General features: G+C 40.9%; 1 protein-coding gene across 1 annotated transcript in view; it reads right to left on the minus strand.

Annotated features, from left to right (window-relative positions):
- Positions 1-581: 581 nt before the first annotated feature.
- Positions 582-21,467, minus strand: part of CRADD (CARD and death domain containing adaptor protein) — a 205,860-nt gene continuing 184,974 nt past the window's right edge. The window contains exon 3 of the mRNA XM_080659739.1: positions 582-2,730. Coding sequence (XP_080515865.1) covers positions 2,429-2,730 — 302 coding nt within the window. The 3' untranslated portion in view covers positions 582-2,428. The remainder of the gene's footprint in view (positions 2,731-21,467) is intronic.

The raw sequence follows: 21,467 nt of genomic DNA on the forward strand, positions 1-21,467 counted from the left end.
TGCTGGGCCACACCATTGAACTCATTCAGGATATTATTGGGAGTAAGCAACCTCTGGAATTGTAGAGTCTTCTTCCATGCAAAACCACATGGACTTCTTGCCAGCACAATGCCTACCTGACTCTCTTGGGAGGTAGTCTGATGTCATTTGCATCACTCTTGGCGGCCAGAGGTAGAGATGAGGCTGTGATCTGGATGTTCTGTTCTTCCATTCTGCAAATCTTCTGCAATAATGTGAGCAGGCCCACACAGGTGCAGCTGCCAGGTGACATTGGAGACACGCTGCTCATTAAGGGCAGCCAGTCGGAGCTCTCTAATGGCCCCAGCAGCCCACCTTGGGGAACTTGGTCATGACTTGTTTTTCACTGCTCACAGAGCAGTGTCTTTGTACATGACAGACTCCTTGCAAATGGCAGGAACATGACTTAGCTAATCATCTGACCACTTCTAAAATGCCTTCTAGTCAGACACAACAGAGCCCAGCTATACTCTCTCATATGTAAATCTGGTGTGAGTGAATGCCAAAGCATCTCTCTGTTAGCAAATTCAGGGGGATGAATAACAACAACATAACAAGTCCATGGTTCAAAATGACAAGCAGTTTATTTGAAGATACCATAGAAGTACAGTCTACCACTGGATGCAGTGATGGGGCCAAAAGTATGAGAATTTTTATAAGATAATGAATTAATGACCGGGCTACAAAATGGAAAATTAGAGCTAATTAAACCAGTAGACCATTCTTCTGAACTGTTTGTTGAACTGTGAAATAACTAACCATTTTTAGTAAAGGGAATTTGGTTGCCAGACATCCAAAAGGAGGTTATCAACACACCACTGTCATCATTTTGAGCATCCACTTCATGCTAAAGTCTACTACTCTATGCACTTTGAACTCAGAATGGAGAGAGATAAAAAGTATAATTGTTTCCCTTTGAAACATCCTGAGTTAGATTAGGATTAAGCAATAGAGTCTCTGATTATTCAGAAGCTCAGATCACAAATTGGAATGTTCACCTGTCCCTCTCTTGATTCGACCCATTGTAGAGTTAATAAAACACATCACATTTTAAAGCTTAGCAAGAAGCAGGGGTGGCACTTCCTACAGTGTGCTCAGCTTTAGCCACTATGCAGCTTTGTCTGTGAACTGCACCCAGGTTCAGCCACAGCAGCAGGTTCCCAAGAGGTGACTGGACCAGGGAGCACTATTACTCTGATCATTCCAAACATCTTGGAGGTGAAGACAATCATTTCCTCATTTTACAAAGGAGGAAACTGAGAGGCCGAGAGAAGTGAAGTAACTTATCCCAGGCGATGCTGCTAGCACGCAGAGAGCAGGACTCGGTTTCCTCCATGAGCATGTACGAGAGAGGAGAAGCTGCGTGAGCAGTTGCAACGGACACGGGAACAGTGCTCCAAAGCACACATTCTAGCTCATTCACCAGGCTAATCACTTAATCTCCCTGCAGAGGGCGGCTCACCCCTCTTGCCCAACTACTTCATAGGATCTTTGTGAGGTCCAAATGAGATCCCATACATGAAAAGCCTTGAAACAGTAAAGCATTTGACAACATGTTTTTAGTGAAAGGACAGAAGTCTAAATCATACTCCTTAAGAGCATAACACTTCAATCATCAGGGCTTCAATGGAAAGACTACACCTCCTTCTGTCCCCGGACTAAATCCTTTAAATAAATGGTACAGGATTTTCTTAAGCAATCTTTTAAAGATGAAGGGCTCAGGCATACATGCTGGTACTTGAACTGGTCTTTGCAGGAGGCTTTAGTGTCTTAAATTTAATGCAGACACCCTGCCAGAGCTATTTATCTTGAATGAAGAAAGTAGCCATTTTCTTATTGCTATTGATTCTGTTCCAAAGAAACAACTTCTGTAAATTTACACTCTTCATCTATGCAATACAAGAGCGAGGAAAAAACAAACAACACTTTCTCACGAAAGGGCCACATTACATATAGTAATTCACTTTTTATTATCATCATCATTATAAACAGCAAAGTCCACAGTTCAGTTCCCAGGCAACGCAAAAGCAGATGATCTATGCATAGGAAGGACACCTGCATGTAATGTGATAACACAGCAAAGCTTTGGAGCCACTATGTTTTGCCAGTCTATTAAAAGGTAACCACAGAATTAAAACCTGAACAATTAAGACAATGTAGTCTTTGAGCAATTAAAAACAATGAATTGTCATGCCAGTGTGGGAGATCTGAAGATCTGAGCAATCCAGCCTTTTAGGTAATGTGGAAATCCTATTTTCTCCTTTCATCTAAGGATCATTAAAAAGAAATCACACACACACACACACACACACACACACACACACACACACACACACACAAAAAAAAGACTACCTGCCCAGGGCACATGTGACTTGGGGACACACTTCCCAGAGGGTTGATGGAGGCACCATCATTCCAGCATGTGCTGGAGTACTGAGAGGTCCCCCTCCACAGCCTGGAGGCCCCTTTGCAAGCTCTGGAAGGTGGCCTGCTTCCCGTAGCGCTGCCTCCAGCGGATGAAGGCTTCCACCATCTGTGACTGCACGTTGTGGGGGTGGTTGGCCTTACAGCGGTAGATATCTGTCTGGGACAGTCCCAGAGACAGCACCATGGGCTCCCACTCAGGGCCCAGCCTCTGGGCCAGCTGGTTAATCTGCCGGTCTGATGGGGAGCTGTTGAGGATGTGTGGAGGGATTCCAGTTACCTGGTTACCTGGGGAGGAGAAAGACACCAAGGTGAAAAGAGCAAGCAAAAACATAACGGGGTGGGGGTAGGGGAGAATAGAAAACATGGGGAGAATGATGTATATTTCCAAATATCAGGGACCAATTTTTCCTAGTCTTCTTGGGGGGTGGCTCAGTACAAAGCCATAGATAAAGGCTTGAGAAATACCATTCAGCATCTATGAAAATTCAGCGTTTATTACAGAAAATTTGAAAACAAGAAAATAAAAATAACTAGAAATCTCACCAGAGAAACCAATTGATTTGATCTATTTCCTTTCAGTCCTCTATGTAAAACATACATTTAGGATTACATCGCACCTACTGCTTTGTAACATGCTGTTTTCACTTCCATCTCTCTCACTGGAGAGGCTAAGAAGGGGGTTCCGGAGGAATGTAAGGATGCCTGCAGGGGCCCCAGTTCCCTCTAGCACTGGCCTATGGGCACAGGGGTGACACTGTGGCCTGCAGGACTGGCTAGTGCTGGAGGGTAGCCTGCTAAATAGAACAGCTACCCTCTCCTGACAAACTGGAACATCACCAGTGAAGGGAAAGGAAAAGTGTGTATGATGCACCCTGTGCAGAAAGAACTGCATTGTGCAAAAGCCCTGAGGCAGGAGAACATGGTGCATTCACAAAAGTGAAAGAAGTTCATTGTAACGAAGTGCAGAGATCAAGGACTCCAAATATCCTCAATTATGGTGCTGGTTACTCGTTAGGCCAAGACTAGAAGTGGGGTCTCCACATTCCTGGCTCAGACACCTGCATGATAGCACATTGTACTGCATTTTCTGTCACCAGCATCACAGGTCAATCCCACTTCACACTCACCAGCTCACTGTTTTGATTTATGAAGTCACCTAGAGGCCTGATGCACGAAATTCGTGCAAGGGGCTTGGCCCTCACAGCCACGGCGGCTTGCCTTGGTCCTTGCAGCCCCGGCTTTGTCTGGAAGGTTGTCTGGTCTAATTAGCATATTACGCTTTTATTATTATAGATAAGAAGACAAAAGGTATCTTATTAGAATAGATAATGTTTTGGCATGAGTTGTAAAATTATTGTCAAGGGCTCTTTCTGGTGTTTATCAAGATTATATTTTTTTAAAAAATGACTAAGTAGCAATTAGAACAATGATACCACTGACCAGTATTTTATATTAACAGTATTAATTTCATGACTTTTATAAAAAAAATACGGGCTCATTAAAAGATTCAAGCAACTCAAAAAAGTACAAAGAAGAAAACAAATCATCCAATATCCCACCATTGTATTCACAGTTGTTGAACACAATTTTGGAAATATACTGTTAGAAGAATAATCTAACAACTATTTTTCTAAGAGTTATTTAAATTTTTTAATATAACAGAAGAAGAAAAAAAAAGAGAAACTAAATGGCTTTCTGACCTGCAGTTAAAATACTTAAAACACATGCAAACCACACACACACACACACACACACACACACACACACACACACAAGAATCAATGCTGAGAAAAAACTTATGAAAATTTAAGAGATATATTGCATATTTTAACATTAATGCTCTACAATAAATACTTTATATTTCCTCTCCCTTTCTTCACACCTCTTGATTTTGTTGTTTACATCATTTTATTTTGCCAGGTGCATAACATTACATTATAATGGTTTGAATCATCACCCATGGTTTTTTTGTTACTGTTTTATAACCATGGAATTTTTATTCCTGAGTTTGTTCTTTTGATTTGAGTCTTTGGGCCAAATTCATCATAGGGCGATTTTTCTGAGGAAATGTTCATGGTTACTATCTTCCTTTAGTTCTTTCAAATCAAGACAATCTGCTTATCCCTTCACTGCCAAATAGTAACTTATATTTATTTAAAATGTTCATATTATATTATTTTAATATTATTCTTTCAAATTGTTAATACAATTTTATATAATTTTAATAATTTTATTCTTCTTACAAGTTTGTAGACAGTGCTCATATTTCATGGTAGAGAACATTGGTGTGGAGAATTCTGAAACCAATTTGATATCCCCATTTTATATAAGTTGCTTTTTCTGTCTGGAGTTTATAATACTGAAGCTTTAGATTAGGGCATAACTTGGTCATTTTCTTTCTGCTTTTCCGGGCATGTGGCATGACCTTGTGACCAAAGATTTAGTTCTTCCTTCTTTTCAGAAAAATCTTCTTGTTATATATTATTTTTGTTAATCCTCACCTGAAGATATATTTTCCGTTGATTTTTAGTGATGGTGGGAGGGAGGGAGGGGAGAGAGAAAGAGAGAAACATTGATGTGAGAGAGACACATTGATTGGTTGCCTCTCACATGCACCCTGACCAAGGCTGGGGATGGAACCTGCAACAGAGGTATGTGCCCTTGACTGGGAATCGAACATGCGATCCTTCAGTGCACAGGCTGATGCTCTAACCACTGAATAACACTAGCCAGGGCATTCTTATCATATCTTTGCATTATTTTTCTGCTTCATATATTGTATGGCTTTGCCTATCCTCCATGGCTATCATTTTCCCTCTTACTGCTTTCACTCCCTGTGATAAGCTCCTGTCTTTCCCCAGGCCACTCATTTGATTCCACACTGTGCGTGTGTGTGTGTGTGTTTGTTTTATGGCTCAAATCCTGTATTGTGTTTTGTCCTCAATTTCTTTTCTGGCTCTTCAATCAATCTTTTACAAATCCCATTTCACCTCACACCCATTGGATGGCTACTATCAAAGAGAAGATGATGGAGTTGATAAATGCTGGGCTGGCTTCCTACCACAACCACATCAAAATTACAACTAAATAAAAGAACAATCATTCTTGGCAACAAGCTGAAGACTAGCTGAACAGAAGTCTTATAACTAAGGATAAAAGGAAGAAGCCATGTTGAGGCTAGTAGGAGGGGTGGAGATACAAAATGAGCTGGTCCCACAACCATGGAGTGGTGGTTAAGAAACAGGAGGGATAACTTGTCTGTGAAGATCTCCCCATAAATAATGAGGGGATCCCAACCCCACACAAGGTTCCCCAGCCCAGGGTTCTAGTGCTGGGAAGAGAAGCCCTCATAACCTTTGTCTGTGAAAACCAGCAAGGATTGCAGCTGAGTGAGACGGAAGGCTGCTGGAGTCCAGGCATTCCTCTTAAAGGGCCCATTCATGGACTTAGTAGCTCTGAGCTCCAGCATTGGGACAGTAGATCAAAAGGCACCAGGAACATAGGAAAGGAACTGACTTATCTGGCTTTAGGAGAAACAAAATTGTCCAGCTTCAGGGCGAGGGCTGGAGGGGCAGCTTTCTCCCAAACAGAAGTGCTGGCAGAGGCCATTGTTCCTGTATTGAGCCCTCCCACACACAGTCTGTAGGCACAGATGGGAAACAGGTCTGAATCTCTACCAACATAGCTAACACTATTTTCCCTGCCCTGGTGATTTCCTGAGACCCTGTCCCACCCAACTCTCAGGCCTGTCCAATCTGTTTTAAGTAGCTTTTCCATACAAATGGCCAGTCTCAGCTTAAGCTATGAACTTTTCTAAAATTTTTCAAAGGCTCACAAATCCCAAACAATCAGTGTCTGGCCTCAGTGTGGCCAAGCTAGGTAGCCTCAGGCTGGGCACAGGAAGTGGCTGAAGTGGCCTGCACCAGAGCCCCTCCTAAAGGCCCAGAACCAACATACCCCAGTGGCTGGCTTCAGACCACCCCAGAATATTACCCACTTAGCTCTACAAATGACAAACCCAATGAGTGGACTCAACAGGTACCAGAGTCCTGCTAAAATGAATCAAGCTCCATGGGGTTAGTCCACACACAACAGCTCATCCGATTTAGTCACAGCCATCCCTCACAGCAAGTCAGCCTAAGGATCAAATACTTTCACTGATGTACCAACAGCAATCAAGGCTCAACTACAACAGGAGGCCACACACAACCCACACAAGGACACCCTTGAAGCATCTACTACAAAAGATCAATCTACCAAGATGGGAGACAGAGCAGAATCACCTAATACATAAAAACAAACACAAAGAATCAGCCAAAATAAGGAGACAAAGAAACATGTCCCAAATAACAGAACAGGACAAAACTTCAGAAAAAGAACTAAAGAAAATGGATACAAGCAATTGACCAGATTCAGAGTTCAAAACACTGGTTAAAAGGGTGTTAAAAAAAACATAGGGGAAGAGAAGATGTACTCAGTGAGAACTTTAACAAAAATATAGAAAACATAAAAATGGAAATGGAAAACATATAAAATAGCCAATCAGAAATTAAGAATACAATAACTGAAATAAGAAATACTATACAAGAAATCAATAGTAGAGTAGATGAAGCAGAGAACTGAATCAGCAATTTGGAAGACAAGGTAACAGAAAACACCCAAACAGGACAGCAAAAAGAAAAAACATTTTTTAAAATGAGGTTGGTTTAAGAGATCACTGGGACATTAAGTGTACCAACATTTGCTTCATAGAGATACCAGAAGAAGAAGAGAAAGAGAACAAGAGATTGAAAACCTATATAAAAAAATGACAGTATAGGGGGACAATTTTGTAAAGTATGTGATTGTCTAACCACTATGCTGTGCACCTGAAACAAACATAAAATAAACTTTAATTAAAAATAAAATTTAAGCCTTGGCCAGTGTGACTCAGTTGGTTGGGCATCATTCTGTGCACCAAAAGGTTGCCAGTTTGATTCCCAGTCAAAGGCACACGCCTGGATTGCAGGCTCAATCCCTGGTAGGGGGCATGCAGGAGGCAGCTGACTGATGTTGTGTTCTCACATTGATGTTTCTCTCCCTCTCCCTTTCTCTCTCTTTCTAAAATTCACTAAATAAATAAATAAATAAATAAATAAATAAATAAATAAATAAAATAATATTTTATAAAAGAAATGATGACAGAAAACTTCCCTATACTAGCAAAGGAAATACATATACAAGCCCAGGAAACACAGAGAGTCCCAAAGAAGATGAACCCAAAGAGGCCCATACCAAGACACACCATAATTAAAATGCCAAGAGTTAAAGACAAAGAGAATCTTAAAAGCAGAAAAAAAAAAAAAAAGCAGTTATCTATAAGGGAGCTCCCACAGACTATCCACTGATTTCTCAATAGAAACTTATGTGGTCAGAAGGAATTGGCATGAAATATTTAAGTGATAAAAATCAAGGACACACAAACAAGATAACTCTACCCAGCAAAGTAATCATTTAGAATTGAAGGACTGATAAAGAGCTTCCCAGATAAGGAAAAGCTAAACAAGTTTATCACCACCAAACCAGTATTACAGAAATGTTAAAGGAACTTCCTAAAGAAGAAGAGACAGATCAAAGATAGGAATAATAAAATGGCAATAACTGCATATCTATCAACAATCACTTTACATATAAATGGATTAAATGCTTCAATCAAAAGACATACAGAGGCTGAATGGATAAGAAAACAAGACCCTGAAAAATGGTGGCAGAGTAAGTGGATGATGCACAGACATGCTCCCAGGAACAAGCTGGAATTACAACTGAAATATGGAAAGGCTCCTAAATAATCAATGGAAAACTCGCAGGAGAGAACCCTGATACCCAAGGACTGAAGGTGGAGACTGCATAGAGACTGGTAGGAGGGGTGGAGGCACCAAAGGGCTGGCTGGGCACCCACACATGGCAACTGAAGTCCCGGAGAGTTATCTCAGCTGTGAGGAGGTGCTACTGAGAACTCTGGGATCTAATCCCAAAGCTGGGCTCCCCAGCAGAGAGCACCAAACTGAGGAGGGTACCCACATAACATCTAGCTGTGAAAAGCAGTGGGATGCTGTCTGCCAAGGAGTGGCAGCTGAAAGTCCGGGCACCCTTTTGAAGGCCAATACACAAAAATTCCCTGTGGTGCCACCCACCTTGTGCTCCAGCACAGGGAGGGTGAAGTGGACTGGAACTGCGAGAGCAGAACCCAGGACTAGGGACTCAGGGGATAGAGCTCAGAAGGCAGACACTCCAAGTTTCCTGGGCTGAGTCATTCCCTCATGCAGTGGAGGACATCTTTTCCACATAGACATTTGCCTTACCTGGGGGAAGACAGTCCACAAACCCTATTGGAAAACACCTTGCCCTGAGGCCACTTAAGAGATAAAGAATAACGTCACACCAATAAAGAACACATTAGAAGGAATACAAAACAGATTAGGGGAAGCTGAGGATTGAATCAGTGAATTAGAAAACGGAGTTGAAAATATCACTCAATTAGAGAACCAAAAAGGAAAAACAATTAAAAAATAGGAGGACAGCTTAGGGAGCTGTGGGACAATGTGAAACGTAACAATTTTAGGATAGCAGGTGTTCCAGAAGAGGCAGAAAGGGAGAAAGGAATAGAGGTGTTTGAAGAAATAATGGTAGAAAACTTCCCTAACCTGGTATAGGAAAACTCACACATGTTCAGGAGGCACAGAGAACTCTAAACAAGAAGAACCCAAACAGACGCATGCCCAGACACATCATAATTAAAACGTGAAAAATTAAAGACAAAGAGAGAATCTTAAAGGCAGAAAGAGAAAAGAAAACTGTTACCTACAAAGGAGTTCCCATAAGGCTGACTTCTGATTTCGCATCAGAAACTCTACAGGCCCGAAGAAAATGGCATGAAGTACTCAGGTAATGGAAAGCAAGGATCTGAAACCAAGATTACTATATCCAGCAAGGCTATCATTCAAATCTAGAGGCCCGGGGCACATAATTCATGCACGGGGTGGGGGGGGGGGAAGGGGTCCCCTCAGCCCAGCCTGCACCTTCTCCAATCCAGGACCCCTCAGGGGATGTCTGACTGCCGGTTTAGGCCCGATCCCCTAAACGGGCAGTTGGACATCTCTCTCACAATCCTGGACCGCTGGCTCTAACCGCTCACCTGCCTGCCTGCCTGATCACCCCAACTGCCTCTGCCTGCCAACCTGATTGCCCCTCACTGCCCCCCCTCTGCCAGCCTGGTCGCCTCTAACTGCCTCTCCCTGATGGCCTGATCACCCTCAATTCCCCCCAACCCCCGCCAGCCTGGTTGCCCCCAACTGCCCCCCTGCCTGGTCACCCCACGCAGCCTGCTGCTTGGTCGTTTGGTTGCTCCTAACTAACCTTCCTGCCAGCATGGTCGCACCATGCAACCTCCTGCTCAGTTGTTTGGTCGCCCCTCACTAACCCCCTTGCCGGCCCAGTCACCCCATGGAGCCTGTTTGGTCATCCATTTGGTTGCAATGGTCGCTTAGGCTTTTATATAGATAGATAGACAAAAAAAGAGCTTCAAATAGGTTTTCAATATCTTGCTCTCTCTCTTCTTCTGGCACTCCCATAATTCTGATGTTGGTACGCTTGAAGTTGCCCAGAGGCTCCTTCCACTATCTTCATATTTTTGGATTCTTTTTTCTTTTTGCTTTTCCAGTTGAGTGTTTTTTGCTTCTTCGTATTTCAAATCTTTGACTTGATTCTTGCGATCCTCTAGTCTGCTGTTGGATCTCTGTATATTATTCTTTATTTCAGTCAGTGTATGCTTAATTTCTAATTGGTCCTTTTTCATATCCTCAAGGGTCTCACTAAGTTTATCGGCGGTTTCTAGAAAATTCTTGAAAAACCTTATAACAGTGGTTTTGAATTCTATATCCAGTTGTTTGCTTTCCTCCATTACTGTCATTTGTGACCTGTTTCTTTGTCTCTGCATTTTGGCTTCTTCCCTGTGTTGATAGAGTGGCTTTGCGTGCTAGGTGTCCTATAGGGCCCAGTGGCTCAGCCTCCCCAGTTACCTGAGGTGAACTCTCTTGGTGCACCCTTTGTGGGCTGTGTGCACAGTCTTGTAGTTAAGCCTTGATTGTTGTTGGTATAACTGGGAGGAACTGACCTCCAGACCAATTGGCTGTGAGAATCAGCTGTGTCTACAATGGGAGAAATTCTGTGCTGGAGACACCCTTATGGGGCAAGACTTGCTTCAGTGGGGCTTTGATGTTCACTGAGTCTGCCCCCTGAGTGTGTCCCTTATGGATCTGAGGAGTTGTAATCGGGATGGTCCCACTCTGACCACTGGGTACACTGGCTCTTGTATCTCTAAGGAGGTGCTAATTTATCATCTGCCTGAGGACACCCAGCAGGAGTTACGGAGAGATCTGCAGATTCCTCTTCTTTGTTTGGTATTTGAAGAAATAATGACAGAAAACTTCCCCCACCTGGTGAAAAAAATAGACTTATAAGTCCAGGAAGTGCAGAGAACCCCAAACAAAAGAAATCCAAAGAGGACCTCACCAAGACACATCATAATTAAAATGCCAAGGGCAAAAGACAAAGAGAGAATCTTAAAAGCAGCAAGAGAAAAATAGTTACCTGCAAGGGAGTATCCATACAACTGTCAGCTGATTTCTCAACAGAAACTATGCAGGCCAGAAGGGAGTGGCAAGAAATATTCAAAGTGATGAATAGCAAGAACCTACAACCAAGATTACTCTACCCAGCAAAGCTATCATTCAAAATTGAAGGTCAGATAAAGAGCTTCACAGATAAGAAAAAGCTAAAAGAGTTCATCACTGCCAAACCAATATCATATGAAATGCTGAAAGGTATTCTTTAAGAAGAGGAAGAAGAAGAAAAAGGTAAAGATAAAAATTATGAACAACAAATACATATCTATCAACAAGTGAATCTAAAAATCAAGTGAATAAAAAATCTGATGAACAGAATAAACTGGTGAATGTAATAGAATCAGGGGCATAGAAAGGGAGTGGACTGACAATTCTCGGGGGTAAAGGGGTATGGGGGGTGCAGGAAGAGACTGGACAAAAGTCGTACACCTATGGATGAGGACAGTGCGGGGGAGGGGTAAGGGCAGAGGGTGGGGTGGGAACCGGGTGGAGGGGAGCTATGGGAGGGAAAACTGTAATAATCTGAACAATAAAGATTTATTTTAAAAAAATAAATAGAGCTTCCCAGACAAAAAAAAAAAAAAAAAAAAGCTGAAAGGAGTTCATCACCACCAAGCTCACATTACAAGAAATGCTAAAGGGATTGCTGTAAGGGATTGCTGAGAAGAAGAAACAGAGAGAGAAGCCATACAGAATTAAAATGACTATAAATAAGTACCTCTCAATAATAACCAGAAATGTAAATAAATTAAATGCTCCAATCAAAAGGTGTAGGGTAGCAAAAACATAACCAAACTATATGCTGTCTACAAGAGACCCACCTCAAAACAAAAGACACACACAGGATGAAAGTGAAGGCATGGCAAAAAAAAATTTTCCATGCAAATGAAAAGAAAAAAAAAGCTGGAGTAGCAATACTCATATCTGACAAAATGACTTTAAAATGAAGACCATCACAAGTGACAACAAAGGTCACTACATAATACTAAAGGGATCAATCCAACAAGAGGATATAACCATGGTAAACATTTATGCACCCAATATAGGTGCACCTAAATATATATAAAAAAAAAAAAACTTCTAGAGGACTTTAATGGAGAGATTGACAAAATACAGTCATATTAGGGGACTCTAACACCCCTCTGACTTCCCTGGACTGTTCTTCCAGACAAAAACTTAATAAGGAAACAGAGATTCTAAAGGACACCCTGGATCAGATGGATTTAATGTGAATATAATTAGATATAAATAATAAAATGGCAATAACTACATATCTATCAACAATCACTTTACATATAAATGGATTAAATGCTTCAATCAAAAGACATACAGTGGCTGAATGGATAAGCTTTTATATATGTTCTATAAATACATATTTATAGAACATATCACCCCAATGTAGCAGATTATATGTTCTTCTCAAGTGCACATGGGTCATTCACAAAGATAGACCACATGTTAGGACACAAAACAAGTCTCTACAAGTTCAAGAAGATTGAAGTCATAGCAAGTATCTTCTCAGATCACAGTGGAATGAAATTAGAAATCAAATACAGTAAAAACACCCCAAAACATTTAAACACATAGAGGCTAAATAGCATGTTATTAGCATGTTTCATTTCTTGAAACAAATGAAAATGAACACACAACAACCCAAAATCTCTGGGACACAGCAAAAGCAGTCCTGAAAGGGAAATTCATAGCACTACAGGTATACCTTAAAAAATCAGCAATAGTGGGGAAGGGTTTGGGATGGGAATGGGGGGATGAGGACAAATATGTGATACCTTAATCAATAAAGAATTTTTTTTTAAATCAGCAATAAACTGTTTAACCCTACAACTTAACTAGAAAGAGAACAACAAGAAAAGCCCAGAGTAAGTAGAAAGGACATAATAAAGATTAGAGCAGAAATAAATAACATAGAGATTTAAAAAAAAATACAAAAAGTCAATGAAACCAAGAACTGGTTCTTTGAAAGGATAAACAAAATTGATAGACCATTAGCGAGACTCATCAAGAAACAAAGAGAGAAGACCCAAATAAATAAAATCAAAAAAGAAAATGGAGAAGTAACCATGGACACCACAGAAATACAAAGGGTTGGGGGCTTGGAAGATGACTGCTGATGGGAAGGCAGGCTGCAAGATAGTGTGTGAGTGAGAGAATGAAAGGAGAGTGTGTGGATGTGCGGGGAGTGTCTATTTGTGAGTGAGTGATAGCTAAATTCCAAGGGACTGTTGGGGACTGCTGGACTGGGCTCCCCTAACCGGGCAGCCCCTACTGCTGCTGAAATCTCTCCCAGAGCGGCAGACTGCTGCAAAGACTACACCATCTTGAAGGGGAAAGTGGCTGTGATCAGAAGCCTAGCCTTACCTTCAACCAGGAAGAACTCGGATACCTCCCAGAACCCTACAACCACAACACCCAGGGACCAGCTGCAAACCCACGAACACTGGGTCTCAAGGAGTGCAAATACACAAACGCGGACGAGCCTTGCACATTCTCACAGGAAGGTCAAATATTGCCTAGAGAAAGGTGAGATCTACAATCCAGGCTGGAGGGAGAAATGCACGCAGTGGGATCTAGAGTTTCAAAGGAAGTCTGCGCCCCACAAAATCTGTGGCCATGGGGTCAGCATAGCCCGCAAATGTGGAAGGGGGTCCACAGGGCTGCTGGCAGAAGAGAACTCTAGAAATCAACTCATAGCTGAGCTAGGCACAGAAAGGCAGCCTGACATTCTACCAGTATACTGGCTGTGCAGTGTCAAGGGAAAAAGACATGTGCAGAAATGCACACAATGCTGGGGGGGGGGGGGATTGTGAGTCCATGCTTACTCTGGCTTTTTTTTTTCTCCTTAAATCCTTGTTTTTGATTCCTAAGCCCAGTACATAGGATGACCCAATTGGGGACACTCTCAGAGACTGCAGGGAAAGTTGTTTTTGTGGAACCTGGGGATCAGAGCAGGAAATAATGATCAGAAAACCAGCTCTGGGGCAGTCCATTCCCCCAACCCAGTATTAAGTGCGGCAGGGAAAAATACTGGGTAGAGAGGACTTATAGCCCCAGATGTCAATACAGAAACACTGCCACCCAGGGGTTGAATCACAAATTGACTCTTGTGTAAATACAACTAAAGGCAGGATGAGAAACAAAGAAATACCGCCTGTTTGAAAACAGGATTGTGGCTTATGACACAGAGGGGCAATGGAATGCAGGGAACTTCAATACTGTCCTGACTACCTGACAGGAAACAGTCTTGCCAAACAGAACAGTAGAGGAAGTGAATGACCTTCACTACTGCACATTTTTATTTTTTATCTTTTACTTAAGAAACTATTTTTTTCTTTTTTCCTCACTTGATTTTACCTTTTTAATTATTATATTTTTAATTAGTATTATTACTACTATTATTTTACCTTTTTTAAAGTTTCATTTTATTTTTTCTTTATTTTATTTTATTTTGTTTCATTTTATTTTATTTTGGGATTAGTGTCCTACATTCTATTTTCATTTTTCCTTTAGCATCATTTTACTCTATCTCAACTTTACCTTTATGCCAACACTCTCTTCCTCACTTTTCCTCTTTTGTTGTCCTATTTCTCTTACCCTATTCCTGCTTTAGATTTTCCCTCTTCTTTCTTTTTACCCCCCATTAAAAATTCATCCTACTTATATATCTAATTACCGCTCCCCTGCTCCAAGTCCATACACACTTCTCTTTCTTCACTATCCAATTCTTTTTCTCTCTTCCCTTTTTTTTTGTTTTATGTTTTTTGTTTTGTTTTGTTCTTTCTCTCTGTCCTATTGTTGTTGTTTGTTTGATTGTTGATTAGTTTGGCTTTTTTGTTTGTGTGATTGTTTCTTTCTCTCTCTCTCTTTTTTTGCTTCTGTTTTTCCTCTCACTTGTTATTAGTTATTGTTTGTAGATTGCATTCATCTCTGGTTGTTTGTTGTTTGCATTTTTTTGGATTAGTTGTCATTCTGTTGGAGTTTTCTCCCCATATAAATAGTTTTTAACCGTTCTTTTTTTATTCTTTTTCTTTTCTCTTACTTTTTTTCCTTTTCTCAATATCATTTTTGCACTCTTTTTTTTTAATCCTCTAATTCTCTTTTCTCTGGTGGTCACCTTTATTTGGGGTTATTAGTATCGTAAATACATCTGTGTTCAGTGCCTGTGTGTTGTGCCTTGTTGTGTTGTATTTTTGTGCCTTTAAGTCAGGAGAGAGAAAGCTACATATCCAGACACCGGGAGAGGAGCGATCATGGGGAGGCAAAGAAACAGCCCGCATACGAAAGAAAAGGAGGCTTCACCAGAAAAGGAAGTAAACAAAATGGAGGCAAGCAATATGTCAGAGAAAGAATTCAGAGAAATGGTCATAAGGTCGCTGAAAAGGTTGGAAGACAAATTCAACAATATGTCTAAGAACAGAGAGGAAATGAAGAAGAACCAAGAAGAAATGAAAAATGACATCGCTGCAATAAAGAACTCAATAGAAAGCATCAACAGTAGACTAGAAAAAGCAGAGGACCACATCAGTGAGCTAGAAGACAAGATAGGAAAAAATACCCAAGCAGAGCAGCATCTAGAAAAAGAACTTAAAAAACAGGAGGAGAGCCTAAAGGAACTTTGGGACAACACAAAATGAAACAACATCTGCATAATAGGGGTGCCAGAAGGAAAGGAAACTGAGCAAGGAATAGAAAACCTATTTGAAGAAATAATGACAGAAAAGTTCCCTGATATAGGGAAGAAAAAACTCACAGAGTCCCAAACAAAATGAACCCCAAAAGACTGATGCCAAGACAATTATAATTAAATTGGCAAACACCAATGACAAAGTAAGAATCTTAAAAGCAGCCAGAGAGAGACAGAAAGTTACCTACAAAGGATCCCCCATCAGACTAGTGACTGATTTCTCAACAGAAACACATCAGGCAAGAAAGGAATGGAATAAAATATAAAAGGCATGCAAAGAAAGGGTCTGAATCCAAGAATACTGTACCCAGCAAGGCTATCAATCCAAATTGAGGGTGAAATCAGGAACTTCACAGACCAAAAAGGACTAAAGGAGTTTATTTCCACCAAACCAGCAATGCAAGAAATGCTAAAGGGTCTGCTGTAAAAAGAAGAAATAGGAAGCGAAGGAGGAACATAGGCATAAAAAATAAAAATGGCGACAAACAAGTACCTATCAATAATAACTTTAAATGTAAATGGATTAAATGCCTCAATCAAAAGACATAGGGTAGCTGAGTGGATATTGAGCTCTTCTATAGCATGAAATACTAGTGAGGTTGAGTTTTCCTGAATTGGGTTTCCTCTCAGACCAGGTTGGTTATATTTATTTTTTTAAAACATGTCCTTTTTTTTCATTCCTCTGCTGCAGTAATTCCATAGTTGTCATGACACTTACCTTCATCTTGTACATACTTAGAGTATCTCCATCCAAAACTTCTGTTTGCTCTTTTATAGTAAGTTGATATATCTTGACACTCTGCTCACTCTATAGGGGACCAGTTGTCTTTCTCCCTTGAGCTATAATTTGATGTTGGCTGACACTTTCTGTGCAGTGATTTGCAGAGGAGCGCTAGGATCACTATGCCTGCCTTTGTTGGGGGGTCCTCCGTTCTGCCCTCTCTTTTGCAAGCTAGCACTCACTCCTACAGTCTCTCTCTGTAACTCAGCATGGAGACTGAGGTTGCCTGCTCTGGGGTGCCTTCCTGCCTCTGCTGAGGGTGATTTCTGACATTTATGGAGGCTTTCTACTCACTTCTTCAGCCAGATTCTTTCCAAACTGATCTGTATTAGTAGGAACCCTTGCTTTCCTTTCCCAGTATTGCCTCTGAGGGGTCAAGTTGGGGTGTTTCCTTCGTTGCCTCCCACTCAAAGTATATGGACTATCACAAAGCCGTGGGATTTTTTGGTTGGTTGGTTGCTGTTGCAAATGTTTTTGTTTAACTGCTTTTTGGTTCAGCTCATTGGGTGTCAGGGAGGGAGCATCTGTGATCCTGCTATACTGTCATCATTCTGACTTCTGGCCAACTATTAATGCAATATACACTTTGAGCAATTAATTGGAAGTGAGGGCAGTATTTGCCCTCATTCCTCCACACTTTCAGGGCCACATATTCCTTGTGAATACTTCCCCATGACTGGGAGATGGCTAGTAGTCTGTGGACATAAACTGGAGCAAAGATAATGGGCACATAAACACACACAGCCAAGAGCAGATCGGGTCTTCCAAGGAGAGCTTATGCACATAAAGTAACAGCTGTTTGTGCCGTCTGACCTCTATCTGGAAAAGTATCCTCATGAGGCCCTTCTAGCTTGTGAATTCTGCTGAATACGTGGTTACGTAAAAATGAAAGTTCTAACTCCCAAGGATATACTACATAAAATCAGGTCAAGCTATAAGTTAGTCCACTGTGACCATCTGGCCACTGTTTCTCAAAGCTCCATGTGCATTCCACCAGTGGTGTGTGAGATGATGTCAGGTGGTACATGGGTGAACATGCTGTATTTCAACAGTCATGTATCTATTTTTAACACAATTAGAAAAGTATAAATAGCATTTCAAACTCATGATTGCAAGGATTAAGATAAGTAAGTAAAAAAGTAAATAAAGCAGATATAGAATGACAAAAAAGTAAACAAAAAGAAAAGTAAATTTAAAAATAAAAAGTAAAACTGGAAAAAAGGGTTGAATTAATGGTACAAGTGGTACAAATATATGGCAAAAACTGTACAAGTAGAGTCAAAATGATTGAAGTGTTGCAAGTCCAGTGTTTCTCAACAATTGCACCATTGGCATTCGGGCAGGACACCCCCTAGTTGGGTCTTTAACATCACTGAACTGCAGCTACTAAGTGCTAGTAACATCCCCCAGCCCAGCCTGAGCACACATGTCCACATACCTGGGGTGAGGCAGTACTACCCCTAGTTAAGAGCCATGCGACACTGTGACATAAGAATGTTCAACTAGTTTTTTTAAATTCTAAGCAAGGAGTTAAACCCTTTCATACTGATAAAATGTTCTCCCTTATACAGATCCTAAATGTTTCATGCAACCCTTTAATCATATTCTCAGGGAAGTTAAAACTCACCTATTTCAAAAAGGATCAACATTCTCTGATAAACCCATCTACCACAATGAAGCCAGGGATCCATTTGAAGGAATGAACATTCCCACTCCCGCATCCCCCATCCCTTCAACTCTACTCTGCCTTCTCCTCCCCCCTGCCCCCCCGCCACCATTTTGTGGTCACTACATAAATGAAAGCAGCATCGTGTTCCCCTCTCCTTCTCTAACTATCTCTTCCACTCTCACTCATACCTTCAATTACTGTTCTGGCCTCAAACCTAAATGTCTCCTTTCCAATTCCTACTGCGTTTAGAGTCAGGTCTAAAATATTCACACAACTTTTCTGTTTCTTAAATGACACTGCTGTCTCCCAAGCTCTTTATGGGCAGAGACTTCTACTTCTATGTTCTCCTTTTTCAACCTTTAGCTCCATGCTGAGCACAGAATAGAACACAATGAATACTTTTTCAGTAACTGATCATAGTTTTAAAATAAAAAGTTCCTCCAAGTCGAGTTTTTGAATCTCTGTTCGGACAGCTCCCCATGGTCCATCTGGGTGTAGGTTTTCTGAGTGAAGGAGAGTCCACAGGCCCAGCATCCTGTGTACCTCTCTCTTTTACCCTGTTTCCTATGATATGTGGTTAACTTAATGGTGACCTGAGAAGAGGAATTATACAGGGTTCAAGAGCACAGTTAAAAGACTGGACACCAAGGAGTAAAAGAGGCACATCGGAGATGTAAACAGCTGCTAGGAAAGTCAGATACAACTGAGGTCAGAGATCTAGAAAAACAGAAAGGTTTTAAACTATATAAAACACCTTTACATTAGTTATTTTGTGACATAACTGGAGATGTTATAAGCATATATGAATTCTTTATAAGAGTGGCTCAGTTGGACATGGGTAGTACTTTAAAAAACTGTACACATTCTTTTTGGAGAACCTGGTAATTATATCAGCCTCCCCAACTCATTGTTGCAGTGAGCCACTGTCACTGATGGAAGTGTCATATGCTTCAGGTTTGCTGGGCCAAACAAACAAACAAAAAACAGTTGAGCTAAGAGATCTTTCCCTTCTAGCACAGCCACTTTTAGGACTAAAAGGCTAACACCTGCTTAAGAACATTTAAGGATTCTGCTCAGGTCAAGTCTACTAATGTTCCATTGACCAAAGCAAGACATGTGGCCAAATACAAGACTTATAGGATAAAGAATTAAATCTTCTCACAGGATGAGAGGTGGGAACATTTGCTAATCATTAATCTATAAGCACTCACAAGTATACTAATAAATTTTTAAAATCTAGATGAAGTGATACATTACTAGGAATATATAAGATGTCAAAATTAGTGCAGGAAAAAATAGAAAATTAAATAGACCAAAGTATTAAATACATTGAAATGGCAATCAAAACCCTCCCTTGCTAAAGAGCCCTAGGCCCAGATGGTTTTATAGGTGAGCTCTACCAAATGTTTATAAGACATTAAATTTCCAGTTTCATATAAGTTTTTCAAAAAAAAATCTATATAGCCCATTTTATTAAGCTTCTGTACTTTTTATTCCAAACAGGATAAGGAGAATACAAAAAAGAAAAATCACTGGCTCATTTTGGTTATGATTTCCAGTACAAAAATCCTAAATATGAACTAATTGAGTAAAAAACCCTTTTAAAATAATAGATATGAACTAGTAGAATTTATCCCAAGATTACAATAATTTCAAAATCATCAATTATCAATTAATTTAAGATATCAATAGCCTAAAGATAAAAGTCATTATCTTAATAGATGCAAAAGAGCATTTGATAAAAATCTGACATTTATGATTTTTAAAAAGATTCTTTAATAATTAGGAATATAAGGAACTTTTTTTTAATTTGGCAAAGATGGTAAAAGCCTTCAATAAGCATTTGATTTAATGGAGAACTTGAAAATATATTCTCTTTAAGAATGGAGCCTGGCTGGTATGGCTCAGTGGTTGAGCGTTGACCTATGAAGCAGGTCACGGTTCAATTCCCAGTCAGGATATATGCCTGGGTTGTGGTCTCAATCCCCAGTGTGCAGAAGGCAGCTGGTCAGTGATTCTCTCTCATCATTGATGTTTCTATCTCTTTCTCCCTCTCCCCTCCTCTATGATATCAATAAAAATATATTTTTTTAAAAAAGAAAAGAATGAAAACAAGACAAGGATAGCCATCATCACCATTACTGCTGAATACAGTAGTGGAAGGAGGTCCTGATAATGTTATAAAGAAAACGGCAGGATCCAAGTTGACAGCAGAGTAGGTGGATTCCCATCACCAAACTGGAATTACAACCAAAATATAAAGCAATCAACCTAAGTAAGTAAATAAAGACTAGCTGAAGGATTTACAGAAGAAGCCCATCCAGACTGGTAGGAGGAACAGAGACTAAAAAAGGGCTGGTCCCAAATCCATATGTGATAGTTAAAAATTGGGAGGAATATCTTGGCTGCAGAGGTCCCCACTGAGGAGCAGAAGTCCCAGCCCCACTCTGGCTCTCCAGCACAGGGTTCCAGTGCCAGGAAGAGAAATCCTCATAACTTTAAATTGTGAAACAAGGGGAGATTATGACTGAGGAACAAGTGCTGCTGAAGTCCCAGGTGTTCCTCTTAAAGGGCCCATGAACAAACTAATTCACTGACAGTCTCTGGGGCAGTAGCTTGAAAGGCTGAGGAACCGAATTGTCTGGCTTCAAGGCAAATGCAGGAGGGGTAGCATTCCCCCAGACAGAAGTGCTTGCAGAAGCCATTGTTCCTTTGATGAGACCTCCTCCTGTAGGCACAGGTGACATGACATCTGAGTCTCCAACAATCAGGCTAACACTGATAGCCCCATCCTGGTGATTCCTTGAGACCTCATCCCACCCAACTTGCAAGCCCACCTGAGCCCCCTCCAGTGGCTTTTCTATACAAACAGCCTATCTTGCCCAGTGCTGTGAACTTTCCTAAAATCTTTCAAAGGTTCACAAACCCCAAACAAGCATCATCCAGCCTCATGCATTGACCATACTTCTTATTAAGCAGCCCCAAGCCCAGCACTAATAGCAGCTGGCCTCAGTTCACAGCTTAGCCTCTTCCAGGAACCTCCAATCTCAGCACAAGTGGCAACCATCTGTAGATCACTTTGTAGCTCATACCAAGCGACCCTGGGTAGGATACAGGCAGAGGCTGACCTTAGCCTGCACCTCCCAAGAGGCCCCTGCACCAACACATCTGGTGGCCAGCTTCAGACCACAGTAGAGAATCACCAACCAT

The sequence above is a fragment of the Plecotus auritus genome, assembly GCF_963455305.1.
Source record: "Plecotus auritus genome assembly, chromosome: 3".
Classification (NCBI taxonomy): Eukaryota; Metazoa; Chordata; class Mammalia; order Chiroptera; family Vespertilionidae; genus Plecotus; species Plecotus auritus.